The 15,377-nt window shown below is 46.5% G+C and overlaps 1 protein-coding gene across 2 annotated transcripts in view; it reads right to left on the reverse strand.

Annotated features, from left to right (window-relative positions):
- PRKAG2 (protein kinase AMP-activated non-catalytic subunit gamma 2) overlaps positions 1-3,174 on the reverse strand; it is a 217,887-nt gene extending 214,713 nt beyond the window's left edge. Inside the window, exon 1 of one of the 2 annotated variants that reach the window (XM_061349017.1) lies at positions 2,943-3,174. In XM_061349017.1, coding sequence (XP_061205001.1) covers positions 2,943-3,050 — 108 coding nt within the window. In that variant the 5' untranslated portion in view covers positions 3,051-3,174. The remainder of the gene's footprint in view (positions 1-2,942) is intronic. The other variant, XM_061349035.1, reaches the window with a different exon arrangement.
- Between the last annotated feature and the right edge of the window lie 12,203 nt (positions 3,175-15,377).

Genomic DNA, 15,377 nt, shown 5'->3' on the forward strand with positions numbered 1-15,377 from the left:
ACTATTCTCAGAAGCAAGGGGTGGGCACCAGCCACTTGTGCCAAAGGAGATTGAGCACAGAAAGAAAGTGAAAATAGAATGTTTCCAGACGTCTAGTATTGTGTCTTATATTTGGTTGAGAAAGATGTACCTGAGAACTGATGCCCTGGAGAGCTGAAGACACAAACCCAGCTTTCTTAAATTGATTCATTTTTTCCCCTTTCACTAGCAACCCCAGAAAATAAAAATACACGGGAGGGAGGACGAGCATACAACTTTCTTTTCAGACATGCCTATTATTCCACAATCTGCTAACCTAATTGCAGCCCATTTTGCATTATTCACCTTTTTTGTCATTTCTTTTTCAGTCAGCATTGACTAATAAGTATGTTTTAGGATAGTCTGCATCACAACAGTACCTTTATGTCCCACTGCTTCCTCTTTCAGACTTGACTCCTCTCTCCCCTCCTACTCAGACCTTGTTAGTCCTTCTCTTGTTCCTAATTTGAAGATCTCAATGAGCAGGAATTACATGTCTCAGCAATAAACATGATCTCACAGCAACACAAAGAAGACGATGAACAAAATAAAAATTACAGTCTGCTGAAAGCTCCCTTGACAACTACAGCTCCACTGACAGGCACCACTGAAATAATAGGAATGATGCTTCAAAACAACAGTCAAGAAAATGTTATGAAAGAGAAAAAAAACACATTCTAAATGGATCTTTTCAAATGCAGATTCCACTGCCAAATGAGGAGAATGAGAAAAATGTTCTTCCTTATAGCAGAGTCAAATTTAAATTCTGTGAGATTATAGAAAACCACCAAAAAAAAAGTGAGTACAACCTGAAAGATCCTGGAACCAACAGTCCATTTCAGGAATGCTAGAATGATGCAGAACAGACAGAATGATATTTTGGGGGTGGAGAGGAGGCATGGAAGGTGATCTCTCATCAGAAAAACTTGAATGGCTTCCAACTGGGTGAATAATAAAACTCATGTTGACTTCAGTGCAACATCAGGCATTTACAGGCTTGCATCTGAACAACTACCATTACCCAGGTGACAAACTGCATAGCAAAGAAGCCAAGAGATTAATGAAGGTGAAAAATTACAGCCCACTACTAATGATGTTCTGCCCAAGACAGAACTAAGGCAATGGTCATGAAGAAAGTGTGTCTACAGGCTTAAGGAGGTAATTAGAAAAAAAACTATAGCCTTCCTCTGCCAGTAATGCTTAAATACAAACAAGCTACTTAGGCACATTTTCCACCTTAGCTTCATAACTATAAAATGGGGAAAATTGCTCTAAGTACTGGTGTGGTCAGTTCTTTGGTGGTTAGAAGGTATTTCAAAAGCCCCAGACAGATCCTGTAAAATCCTGCAGCAACCGCAGTATCTCCCAAACTACCTAAGGCTCCTCAGCAGGCAGAAAAAGTAGCTCTGTGGAGCAGAGGTGGAGATCAAACTGCACAAAAGCTCCTGGCTAGACTCAGTTGGGGCAGAGTGAGAGGGCAGAGAAAGAGATGGCAGAGACAACACAGCAGGCAGGGCAGAGAGGAAAAAAGTGCACAGCATGAGTGGTGCTTTCATGGGGCACATTTTATTTTGTTGGTATTTTACATTCCTGTTGTAAAGTACTACTGGTAACACAGAAAGGTCATTGCCTAAGAAGTCCAGCCACAAGTGCACAGGCAACTCCATGTTAGCAGACACAGACACTTCTCCCTTAGTACTGAATGCACTCTCAGAGCTCCAGAAGTTTGGCTTAGGGTCCTAGGCTTCTATTCTTCTCCAGGGACAGATGAAATCTGCAAAAGAGCCACGTATTTCTCCTCCATTTTATTCCACACACTCAAGACACCTAATAAATTTGCTTTGAGTTTTCATTCTTCCCTAAAACAAAGGAAAAACTGAGAACCAGAAATATCTTTTTCCTCCCTGGTGTCCTGGCAGAGACACATGTAGGACTGTTTCCCACTTTTATATATCGAGATTGAACCCACCCCCCCACCCATCCACCCCCCAAACAAACAAATTGCACAGAAAAAGATACAGGGACTCTGCCATTTCTTGCCTGAAGCACTGAAACCAAAAGCACACCAGGACTGAGAATAAAACACTAGTTACATAGATAACAAGAATGTCCTAATAGTAAAGAAAAACAATACTCAAAGTTTTAAAAGGCATGTAAATGCTGAAGATACAGCCAGCCAGCTTTTTTCTGCTCACTGGGAATAGAGAGTAACTTTTGCTCTGAGGTTATTCTGCATCTATATACTATAGTTTCTTGCATGTGTCTTCCTAGTGTGAAGACACAAAACAAACCAGTCCCTGAACAGACTGCACGGCTCACTACTCTGCTCCAATGTGACAATACAATTGTCCCTGTTCTTTCATCAATAAACAGACTGCTAGCATCCGAATCCGAGGGCAGTCTGGGTTCCTCAGCCCTGGGAAATTCAGATGTGGATTAGTTTTGGAAGAAGGACGAGTCAGCTTAAACAGTGATTCAGCTACCAAGCACGGACAGTTCCCGGAGCCAAACCTGGGACACCAGCATTTAGGGGCGAACAGACGGTTTGCTAAACCGTATTGCGAGTCTGCGTGTGATCTGGATGAGACGTACTGAACCAAACCCCAGCCCAGGGCAGCGGGGCAGTGATGCGATCGGAGTTATTCGCACTCCTCCGTGTGCCACGGCCACTGCACGCCGAGCTGCCAGCACTGAGCGTGGGGCAGAGACCAGGGGAGCCCCCCGTGCTCCGACCCGCCCCAGATGTGAAGGACTTGCCTGTTGCAGGCGCGACATCCCCCAGCCCAGCATCCCCCAAACTTCAGACCTCAGAGGAGGAAGCACCTCTCCCTGCCTTTTTCCGCGCTACATGTCAGAGAAAAATATGCCCCAGCGCCAAAGGCACGCCAGCTGCCGAAGGGGAGTAAGAGCAAGGAGCCACTTACGGGGATGTGCACTCGCAACATGAGTTTCTTCTGACTGGAGCTTTTCCTGCCGCTGCTGCTGCTGCTGCTGGAGGCATCTTTCTTCTTGTCCATGGCAGTGCTTCCCATCCCTTCACCCCGGCGTGGTGCTGGGCGATGGATCTGGAGAGGGAGGCTCCTCTTCCACGTCTCCCCACCGTCCCACCGGCGGCAGTTACTGTTACTCCAGGCTTCTTATTTTCTTTTTTTATTTTCCTTTTTTTTTTTATCCTTTCTTTTTAATGGCCTTAGGAAATTGGGGGGGGGGGGGGGGGGGAAGGAGGGAGACAGCAGGAGGGGAGAAGCAGAGGGAAGGGGAGGAGTTTCTCCAGCTCCGGTCTTTAATCCCAGCAGTGAGGTGTCAGGGGGACCTTCTCAAGAGCATGAGATGCCCTTACAAACGCAGCTCTCTTTCTCAGTCTTCCGCCCTTTCAAAAATATCCGGAGCATCCTGGGTGGCGGGGAGAAAGTTTCCTTCCCCTCACCCAGCCCGGTCGCGCTCTCCCCGAAAGAGAGAAAAAACCAAACTCCAAAACACCCAAACGCCGCATAAGCCCGAAAAGGGGAAGGCGCTGGGGAGGCTCCCGGCAGCCCAGCGGCGGGGGGGGGGGGGGGAAGGCGGGCAGCGGAGGGAGCGCAGATGCCCCGCGGAGAGGCCGGCGAGGAAGTGGAGTGCCCGGGCGCTGCCAGGGAGAGCAAACCGAGCACAGTGCGGTTCTCCCCCGGCCCTCCGTATGTGCAGGGCGCGCCGCAGCTCGGCCCCTTGCCCCGGCTGCCGCTCACCCCGGGCTGCCTTGCGGAGCCGGGGGGACTGAGGCTGTGCCGCATCCCGCGGGCCGCCGCAGCATGGGGTGGGCGAAAGGCTGGGTTTCACCTTGCCAGCAGCTCCCAAAGGCGGCGCGGTGCCTGCCCTTCCCTCCCCACCTCACGGGCCAGGTCCTCGCTTCCTTCTGGCCATGCCCCGAAGGGAGGGTCATTACTTCGGGCCGCAGCGCTCCCGGGCCGCAGCACCCTGAGCAAGCTGCTCTGCGGAGCCCGCCCGGCGGCTGCAGCGGCCCCGCGGTGCCGGGGACAGCGTCGGGACCCGGATCCGGCCCTGCCGGGCTCGCTCCCGCGGGGCAAAGCCACAACGCTGCCACCCCGCGCTGCCAGGAACTTGTGCCGAGCCCAGGAGGGCCCCAGTGTACTCTCGAGCACAGATTTTTCCGCTCCCTCCCTCCAAAAAGCCTTCAAAACGCGAATGCAAATCAGTCGAGCCAAAGAGGCAGATCACACCCCGCAGGCAAACGAATTTGGCGTTCCAGAGTATCAGAAAATGAAAAGCTTTCAAAATCCACTTCACGTGTGGCTGCACCCGTTGCAGCTATAGAGCACACCCATGCCAATGGCACCCCTGCTGCCAGGCAGTCTTTCAGGGCTGAGATTCTGGACACCTAAGAGAGAAAGAGATTGTTTTGCTTTAAAACAGCAAGTGGTTTTCACACACATAGAAACATACATTCTGAGCAAAATACGAGTTAGGGGGTCAGAAGTGACTCTTCCTTCCTTGACAACCCCTGAATCATTTTGCACTGCCTGAATTTTACAATTAGACCAAGCCCATTGCAGTCATTGACCCTGATCACACTATTTGAACACAGATTTTCCCTGGGTTCAAAGCTGTGCATATATACGTTCACAGCATCTACACCAGAGTTACCTCTAACAAGTCTTACGGGACTCCATAAACCAATGATTTATAAGCCTTGAGGGAAGAAGGGGAAGTGTTTTCCACAAACATCTTCTCTTCTGGAAAGAAAAAAAAAAGGATTGTGATGGCTATCTTCAAGATGGCTATCTTCAAGCACCAATTCAGATTCATTCCCCTCCTTGTGGAAGTCTCAGGATTTATCAAATGCAAAGCTCTGAAACCATACAGAATTGAAAAAAAAAATAAATAAAAAAATCCCTCTTCTTTAATGTTATATATAACTGTCCTACAGGCGCCTACAGAATGTCATGGAAGGAAACAGACCCAGAAATGAGATCACAGCATATAGCACCATTGTCACTGGATCTGAAAGGAATAAAAAGAGGAGCTGGTCTGTAACACCTGCTTTCCCTCAACATTTATATAAACACTTCTGCCAACACAGTGCTGCTGCCAAGGGATACAGGTACAACCGACCCTTGGAAATGAGTGAGAAAATTACTAATAAGGATGTCTATCAAAAAATGTCACAATATTTTTCATTGCTAGTATGCTCTTGAAAGTTAAAAAATAAGGAGAAAAAAAGGTAGAGTTTAAGAGGATTTTAGCAGTAGGTATCCTAAGTAAGCAAGTCTCCTGGCTGTCATTTATTAAGTTAACGAACACTTGAGGTAGAATTAAATCTGCCATATTTATATAATCCTTCCCTTATTTATGCAGAATTGTTTCCTATTAGTATATTAATAAATTATTATATTTTCCATATTCAGTATTTTAGATCTACAATTATTCCTTTTCTTCTTGTAGATTATTTATAGAATTTACGGTGGACAATGTAAAGTAAGTGTCAAGGAGTAACATAAAGGCTGTATGACCAAACTCCCAAACCTAAATAATGAATCAGCTCCCCACCCCCCAATATTGCCTCAAGCATGTTTATAACTGTAATAATACCACAAGGTGGAGTTATTCTTATTTTTCTCCTTTGATCCTCTAAGATCCCAAAGCTGACTTTTGATCCTTCAGTTGTATTTTTAAACTTTTCATTGCAGCTCTGAGGATTAGAGATGCATCATAACCAAACCAAACCAAACAAAAAGACCCACCAAAGCCCAAATCCTCCTACAGCTGCTGGACTTCAGGGCCTTAACTCCCCCAAAAAATGAAGCGGTAATAAGACCCTCCTATAAAATAAGGAATCGTCAATATTTCTGACAGTAAGACATCGTGGTTTTAACCTTCTATTATCTTTCAGGGACAAATGCAGCCACCATATGAAAAAGCAGCATCATGAATAGTTTTAATGAGAGTTAAAATTAATTTTCCCACATGGAATCCTGGCAATTTAACTCCTATCAACTGTGTTTTCAGAGGCATACAACATCTAAATTACTAATTTTGCAGACAAATGGGCACCAAAACACTTTGATAATATCACCGTAATTACTTAGAGGTTTCATGTGCTCTCAGGGGCAACCAGAAGAACATCTCAAATACACCAGCCACATTTTCCCACTAATAGCACTCACATTTCCAAGCCATACCTGTAATCCAGCAGAAGCAGCATGTGCATTTTGGACAACACCACACCACAGGACTTGCCTTAGTTATTCCTTGAAAACAGTTTGAGTCAATTTTTCCATGATAAATTCCCAGCGTACATTCCTAAGTTTATAAAATAGCCATAAAACTTTGCTTTCAGCCTTGATTGCACCAACTGCAGTTGCTGTAACTAAAATGTCACCAGCTACCTTTAGTGGTAAAATTTCACATGCAATATAGAGAGGTTTTTGTAAAGACTTAAAGTGAAAAAGTGTGCCTCAAAGAAGTGGTGCATGGGGAGAATTGAGAGTTGCTGGTGGCTTTAAATCTTTATTGAAACCAGCATTTTTTGCTAATGCTTTAAAGTATGTTGGTAGTAATATTGCCAAGCACTCATGTATTGTATTACAGAAAAACTATCTGTGAAAATAACTATTATTCTTTCTCTTCAGATGACACATTAATGTTACTGTGAGCATTTAATGTATATATTTCACATATGCAATCTATAAGTATTTTGCAGCCACAAAACCCTGAAGAAGTCCCATTCTTGGGCACTAAATTTCCCACTATAAATAATGCCTGTATTATACCAGGATAAATACTGTAACTTCTCAGATAAACCACCTTATGTCTTACGTATGTATATACATATATTCTTACTTGTGACTCTTAAACATAGAATCATAGGGTTAGGGTTGGAAAGGACCTTAAGATCATCAAGTTCCAACCCCCCTGCCATGGGCAGGAACACCTCACTCTAAACCGTATTACCCAAGGTCTCGTCCAACCTAGCCTTGAACACTGCCAGGGATGAAGCATTCACAACCACACTGGACAACCTATTCCAGTGCCTCACCACCCTAACAGGAAAGAATTTCCTCCTTATATCCAATCTAAACTTCCCCTGTTTAAGTTTTAACCCATTACCCCTTGTCCTATCACTACAGTCCCTAATGAAGAGGCAACCCCCACCCCTTCAGATACTGGAAGGCTGCTATAAGGTCTCCACGCAGCCTTCTCTTCTCCAGGCTAAAAAGCCCCAACTTTCTCAGCCTATCTTCATATGGGAGGTGCTCCAGTCCCCTGATCATTCTCGTGGCCCTCCTCTGGACTTGTTCCAACAGTTCCATGTCCTTTTTATGTTGAGGACACCAGAACTGCACACAATACTCCAAGTGAGGTCTCACGAGAGCAGAATAAAGGGGCAGGATCACCTCCTTCGACCTGCAGGTCACACTCCTTTTGATGCAGCCCAGGATACGGTTGGCTTTCTGGGCTGCAAGCGCACACTGAAGCCGGCTCATGTTCATTTTCTCATCGACCAGCACCCCCAAGTCCTTCTCCACAGGGCTGCTCTGAATCTTTTCTCTGCCCAGCACAGATTGCTCCGACCCAGGTGTAGGACCTTGCACTTGGCTTGGTTAAACTTCATGAGGTTGGTATCAGCCCACCTCACAAGCATGTCAAGGTCCCTCTGGATGGCATTCCTTCCCTCCAGCGTATCAACCGAACCACACAGCTTGGTGTCATCGGCAAACTTGCTGAGGGTGCACTCAATCAAACTGTCCATGTCAGCAATGAAGATGTTAAACAAGACCGGTCCCAACACTGATCCCTGAGGGACACCACTTGTAACTGGTCTCCAGCCAGACATTGAGCCATTGACCACAACTCTTTGTGTGTGACCATCCAGCCAGTTCTTTATCCACTGAGTGGTCCTTTCATCAAATTGATGTCTCTCCAATTTAGAGACAAGGATGTCGTGGGGGACAGTGTCGAATGCTTTACACAAATCCAGGTAGATGACATCAACTGCTTCACCGCTGTCCATCAGTTCTGTAGCCCCATCATAGAAGGCCACCAAACTGGTCAGGCAGGATTTCCCCTTGGTGAAGCCATGCTGGCTGTCACCAAGCACCTTGTTGTTTTTCATGTGCCTTAGCATGCCTTCCAGGAGAATCTGCTCCAAGATTTTGCCAGGCACAGAGGTGAGACTGACTGGTCTGTAATTCCCCGGGTCATCCATTTTCCCCTTCTTGAAAATGGGGGTTATATTTCCCTTTTTCCAGTCGTCGGGAGCTTCACCTGACTGCCATGATTTTTCAAATATGATGGCCAGTGGCTTAGCAACTTCATTTGCCAGCTCCTACAGGACCCGCGGATGGATTTCATCAGGATCCATGGATTTGTGCACGTTCAGGTTTTTAAGATGGTCTCGAACCAATTCCTCTCCTACAGTGGGCCCAAGGTCTCCATTCTCACAGTCCCTGCATCTGCCTTCCAAGACTTGGGTGGTACGGTCAGAGCCTTTGCTAGAGAAGACTGAGGCAAAGAAGTCATTCAGAACCTCAGCCTTCTCCAAATCCTGTGTAGCTAGTTCACCTGAGAGCTTCCTGAGGGGGCCTACATTCTCCCTAATCTGCTTTTTATTTGCTATGTACCTGTAGAATCCCTTCCTGTTATCCTTAATATCCCTAGCCAAGTTTAATTCTAACTGGGCCTTAGCTTTCCTGACCTGGTCCCTAGCTTCCCGGACAACATCCCTGTACTCTTCCCAGGCTGCCTGTCCTTGCTTCCACTTTCTATAAGATTCTTTTTTCATTTGAATTTTCCTCAGGAGCTCCTTATCCATCCAAGGAGGTCTCCTGGCCCTCCTGCTGCACTTCCTCCTAGTTTGGATGCAACACTCCTGAGCTTGTAGCAGGTGATCCTTGAAGACCAACCAAGAGTCTTGAGCCCCCCTGCCTTCTAGGGCTATATCCCATGGAACCTTACTAAGCAGGTTCCTGAAGAGGCCAAAGTCTGCTCTTTTGAAGTCCAGGGCAGTGAGCTTGCTGCACGCTCTTCTCACTGTCCTTAGGATCTCAAATTCAACCATCTCGTGGTGGCTGCATCCAAGGCTGCCCTGCAGTGCCACATTTCCAACGAGCCCTTCCCTGTTGGTGAGCACAAGGTCAAGCATGGCACCTCTCCTTGTCGGTTCCTCTATTATTTGCAGAAGGAAGTTGTCTTCCACACAATCGAGGAACCTCCTGGATTGCTTGTGCCGGGCAGTACCGTCATTCGAACAGATGTCAGGGTGGTTGAAGTCACCCATGAGAACGAGGGCCTGTGAGCGTGAGGCTTTTCCTATCTGCCTATGGAGTGCTTCATCCGCAGATTCCTCTTGATCAGGTGGTCTATAACAGATCCCCACAGTAATGTCTCCCATTGCTGTTTTCCCTTTAACCCTGACCCACAAGCTTTCTGTTATCTGCTCACCGGTCCCCAGACAGAGTTCCATACACTCCAGCCTATCCCTAACATAAAGGGCAACTTCCCCTCCTTGTCTGCCAGGCCTGTCTTTTCTAGAGAGTCTGTAACCTTCCATTCCAACACTCCAGTCATAGGAGCCATCCCACCATATTTCCTTGATGCCTATAATGTCATACCCCCGTAGACGAGCACACATCTCTAATTCCTCTTGTTTGTTCCCCATGCTACGGGCATTTGTATACAGGCATCTGAGCCGAGCTCCAAATGAAGCCGGCTCATTGCCTGGAGCAGTGGGAATATCTCTGCATTGCTCTGAGCATTTATTATAGGTGCTGGCAACTGACTGGGAGTGTTGGGATGGAATGATGCCCTCCTCCCCCAACACATCTAGTTTAAAGCCTCCTTAACCAGTCTGGCAAGCCTCCTACCAAAACTGCCCTTCCCCTTCTTTATCGGACCAGCTCCACCAGCCCCCGCTAGACCTGGCCTACAAACTTGGGTCCCATGTTCAAGACACCCAAACCCCTGACTGTGACACCACCCTTTTAACCATTTATTAACCTGGCTAATCCTCCTAGCTTTTTTTAGGTCTTCCCCTGTATCCTGGAGAATAGATGAGAAGACAACCTGAGCTCCAGAGCCCTTAACCACCTGTCCCAGGGCTCTGTAGTCCTTCTTTATGTTCCCCAGGCTACTACTATCTATATCCCTAGCACCCACATGTATCACCAGAAGTGGGTAATAGTCCATGGTGCTTACCAGAGCAGACAGCCTCTCTGCCACATCCCCGATCCGTGCCCCTGGTAGGCAACACACCTCCCTTGAGACGGGGTCAGGCCGACAGACAAGCGCTTCTGTCCCTTTCAAAGTCGAATCCCCTACCACTACGACTCGCCGCTTTTTCCCAGCAGCACCAGTAGAAATCTTTCTAGTGCATCAGCAGGCTGTTTCTGGTGCAAGCACGTTTTCTCATGAGCCCCCTGCAGGACAGCAAAGCGGTTCTGCATGGGGGCAACAGGTTCAGGAGGAAGTCCCTTGCTTTTAATTGTCCTTTCCCTCCTTTTTTTGTTGTTGTTGTTGTTTTGTTTTTTTTCACCAATTCCCAGCTTTGAGAGCTAACAACCTCCTTCCTTCTTCCATGAGCTACAGGGGAAGCTTGAGAACTCTGCACAGTTTGGGCAGGGAGCAAGCATTCCTGCTTTCTCTCAGCAACCCTGACATCTTGTAGCCTATTAATAGCTTCCCGCAGCTCAGCCACCTGCTGCAGGAGAACCTCCACCAGGGAGCACCCAGTGCAGCCCTGCCCATTGCGTACCTTTCCCTCACCAGAGCAGTGTAGGCACTCTCTACACCCTGAGCTCTGCACTGCAGCCTCCCCTCTCATCGGCTCTGAGTGCCTATGGTGGCCACCGCCGGGGCAGCCAGAGCAGAGCTCTCAGACCGGGCCCTGGTCATACGGCAAACGCTCACCATCACGCTCACCATCACGCTCACCATCACGCTCACCATCACGCTCGCCATCCCGCTCGCCATCCCGCTCGCCATCCCGCTCGCCATCCCGCTCGCCATCCCGCTCGCCATCCTGCTCGCCATCCCGCGCGAACTGCCTCGACCCGCTCTGTTTGCCCCGCTCCTGGTCGCTCTCGCTCTCTGGGGCAGGTTTTTAACCAATCAGGGCTGGCGCCGTTCCTCCTGGCTCCGCCCCCTGTGAGTCAGCTGCTCGCGTCAGCTGAGCTGCCGGCTCCGGGGCAGGTCCTGTCGAGGACTTGAGGCTCCCTCGGTGGCTCTGCTCTTGTCGCTCTGAGTTGAGGCTCCTGGACGCTGATCTCCCCCTGCTCTGGTGTTCAAGGCGTCCTCTCTCGAGCTACTCACTCCCCAATTTTGGGTTTGTGATGTTTGATGATCCTGAACCAGTTCAGAAGATCCTTAGCAGCAGGCCCATCATGTTCAGGGGAGAGGTGCGCCTGAATGTGGAGAAGAAAACAAGAGCTGCCAGGGAGGGTGACCGCAGAGGTAACAGACCACATGGACCTGGAGGCACTCGTGGGGGGCTGGGAGGTGGGATTCGAGGGCCTCCACGTGGGGGAATGTCCCAGAAGCCAGGATTTGGAGCTGGAAGGGGGATCGGGCAATGCCAGTGAATGCATCGTGGATGTTGACATGGTGGCGAAAACCCTTTTTCCTGCAGATTTGTGAATTTCAGCCTTGGGTATCTTGGAATGTGGCCCTAGCCTGTTATAGAATGCTACGTTTGATACTATTTTGGCCCCTTTTTGTTTCTATTATGGTTTTGTGATTTACTATTTTTCTAGTCCTTGTCCCAGATTCCAGCTTTGTGGAACAATGCTTTAGGAAAAGTGGATTTTAAAAAGAAAAGAACTGAATTTTAAAACATTTTAAAAATGTTTTCAGGATTTAAAGCACAAATCCTTGAAAATAAATATATCTTGAGATCTGGGTGCTGAAGAGCTTGTCTGGCTCTTACTGGTAGCCCAGCACCTATCGCAACTGTTTTTCTCTCTATTTTCTTGTTAGGCTACCCTTTGTCCATGTTGGTCTCTGTAGTTCCTCTTCCGCTTATCCCTTCCTGCTCTGCTTCAAGTTTCACCTCTTATTCTCACCTTTCTGTTTTTGTTCTCCATCTTTCTTTGCTTTCCACTTTGCTGCTCAGTTTCTTGAGCACGCATGAAGTCTATTGTTCTGTTCCTCTTCAACACATTTATTACATTGAATTCAACCTTGCTTCATAGGGATGCTTAACTTAATCAGCAGCCCAATGTAAGTAACATGATGCAGCATTAGGGTGCAGTAGTCAAGGCACACAGTCCTTTCTATAAAGGCCAGAGAGGACATGCACCCCTGCATCTGCCTGCCCATACTCACACTATTACCTGATACATGCACAGTGCAGGGAGCAGTTTTCAAGTTTTATAGTGAACATGAGGAAATATCTGTACATGGCTAAATTGTCTTCCATTGGGAAATTTGCAGGGGAAATTGCAGGCCTGCCAGTGGCTGAAATAAGGTGAGATACTGAGGCTAATGGGGCAGGAATTGCTGCTCCCCAGAAGGTCTGCAGGAATGTAACAGCAGAAAAGACTAGCAAACGTTTATGTTGACAGAGATACGTTGTGTTGTCAAGTGGCTGTTCTTCCTCTCCAGGCTGTCAGATGCCTTCTGGTACACTGGTGGTTACTGAGATAAATTCTGTCTCATCACCTGAAACCTAGCAGCACTTAGTGCTGTTCTAAGGCTGACTGCTTTGGTTGAACCATTCTGTCCTGCAGTTGTCTTCCTTTTGCTCCCACCATTTCTGCTTGTGTGCTGGTCACTCCAAAGCTGCTGCACTGCTTCATCCACTGAAACAGCAAGTTGTCTTGTCATCCAGAGACCACAATGCAAACTGGGACGTGAAAGAGAACTTTCTGGGCTGTTTCTCTAATTTAATCTAACTACTAATTTCTTTCCAAATGGCAAAATGCAGGGCAGGTTTTGTTTCTTTCCTAAAAGTGTTTCAGTTGCAGCTCTTGTGCAGCTTCACAATTGATCATGGATATCAAAAGGCTTCAGAATTCTTTATTTGAAATGAATAGGCCCATGCAATGGATTAATTTCGTATACAGAGAGCCATAGCATGGTTTGCATGAGCAGTGGTGCAAGTATTGGCAAGAGACTCCCCTTTTTGTCAGCTGCAGTGGTTGCCTTATCATCTCCCATCTTCACCGCCCCACAGCCATGGAGCTCCCACATACTCCATAGTTGACCCCATACTCCATAGTACCAATACCACAAGAACAGATGCACAGTAAACCAAACAGGTGCATGATGAGAGGGACTCTTCAGCAGGGACTGGCTGTAACTATAGGACAAGGGGTAATGGGTTTAAACATAAACAGGGGAAGTTCAGGTTAGATATAAGGAAGAAGTTCTTTACTGTAAGGGTGGTGAGGCACTGGAACAGGTTGCTCAACGAAGTGGTGAATGCTCCAGCCCTGGCAGTGCTCATGGCCAGGGTGGACAGACCCTTTTGCAACATGGTCTAGGGTGAGGTGTCCCTGCCCATGACAGGGGGGTTGGAACTAAATGATCATAAGGTCTTTTCCAACCCCTAACCATTCTGTAATTCTATGATGTGACCTGAACCCTGTTGTGTGGTTCACATTAGTGCCAGCACTGTACTGTAGACTATGCTGACAGGTAAATTCAGGTTCTCATCTACATCACTATAGAGTAAAATAAGAATAATACTCTCAGTGTCATCTTTGCATAGAAAGTAAGTGTTTGGGACACCTGATAGGGTACAAGCATGAAAAACACGTTTTCTTTTTTGAACCATGACAGTTTGATAAAGACGTTGAAGCTGATTTTTCAAGGTTCGCACAATGTCGGTTGGTTCTGAGAGCAAGGAGAGCCTTCCAATGACCGAAGTATCTTCTGAGATAAACAATTTTTGTAATACTGGTCTCTGTACAAAGTTCCATTAACTGGAACAACGAGCTGTTAAGGCTCAAGTTTTCTTAGTACTGAAGAAGCAGAGAAGAAATGGACAAAGTCCTACAAAGTATCTAATTTCCTCCTTACTGATACAGGAAAAAATCTTTTGTATTTTCTACTGATTGTGATTCAGACTTTCAGGCTGTTAGACAGATGCAATACATAGTGCTTTTGATTTGCATATATAGGCCTGCAAGTGAAGCAGATAACTTCGATCAAAATTTAATGTGGCAGATTATATGCAAAAGCAGTGGAAAGATACTCATTTCCCATAGCATGATTTTTGTCGGTCCTGCCAATTAACACAGAGAAGTAGAAATAGGTTTCAAGAGGACTCTGTTTTTCATTTTCTTTTCCAACAGTATGTGTAACGCAGTACATCAGCTAAAAGAGCATTTAAAGAAGGCAGAGGCACAGTTCCACCAGATTGTGTGGGCACAGGAACAAAAAGTGTTTTCAGCAATAAAAATCTGAAAATATTTCCATGCTCTTCCTAGTGAACTGGGAAGAATTCAGAGAGCTGAAGAATTACAAACGCACTTTCTGTGAGCCTTCTAACTGGATGATAATCTCAGAATTTATTCCTTGGCATAGAGTGTTTTGGGGCTCAGAGAGCACAGTAGGCCATAGGAATGCTTGGAGCAAAGTGCGTGAGACTGCCCCAAAACATCAGCCTGTTACTGCTCGGTGGTTCAGATGTAAAAAGAGGTGAGGCTTCCAAAAGCAGTGAATTCCAGGATAGGCTGTAAGATCTCAAAGGAAATAATTTTTGCATGTTTAGCTTCAGATTTATTATGCTGCAAAGTGTTGGTGGCAAGATGGTAGATCCTGGTTTTCCTGCATGCCCAGGCTCTCTGAAAACAAAACCAAAGCTGCTCCTCAGTCTTTTCAAGGCCTGTCAGCAGATCACTTCCACAGGAAGAGACAAACACAGTGTCCTACTATACTACTGTTTTCAGCAGAAAATGAGCGATACAAGGAGGAATGCTCTTGACATTGCACTGAGGTGTATAATGATGAAGGTACCAAGGGCCATAATTACTAGAAATCATTCTGACACATGAATGGGGATTGATATATCCAGTTAAAAGACTGCAGATTGTGCATTACCATAGCAACAATGGAATTCCCAAATATGTATGTATTTGTAAAGTAGTAAGCGCAGATTTAACACGTGATTTTTCAAATCAGTGTGAGATTCAAAGCCAGATGCACAGCTTTAAATCTCTCCAATAGTCTTGGAAAATTGTAAAAATGGTGGTAAAGGATGATTTACAGTAATCTAATGTCAGGAAGAACATTTGATTTGAAGTATCTCAAATAACTGTATCATTTTTCTTAGGATGATGGTCTGAAATATTACCAGAAGAATTTTAGAAGAAAGGAATGTCTAGAGATGACCCTAAAACAGAAATGTTCTCCCCACACTGAAT

The sequence above is a fragment of the Neopsephotus bourkii genome, unplaced genomic scaffold, assembly GCF_033783945.1.
Source record: "Neopsephotus bourkii isolate Nb327-2 ecotype Australia unplaced genomic scaffold, CSIRO-AGI_Nbou_v1 NB_53, whole genome shotgun sequence".
NCBI classification, from domain to species: Eukaryota; Metazoa; Chordata; class Aves; order Psittaciformes; family Psittacidae; genus Neopsephotus; species Neopsephotus bourkii.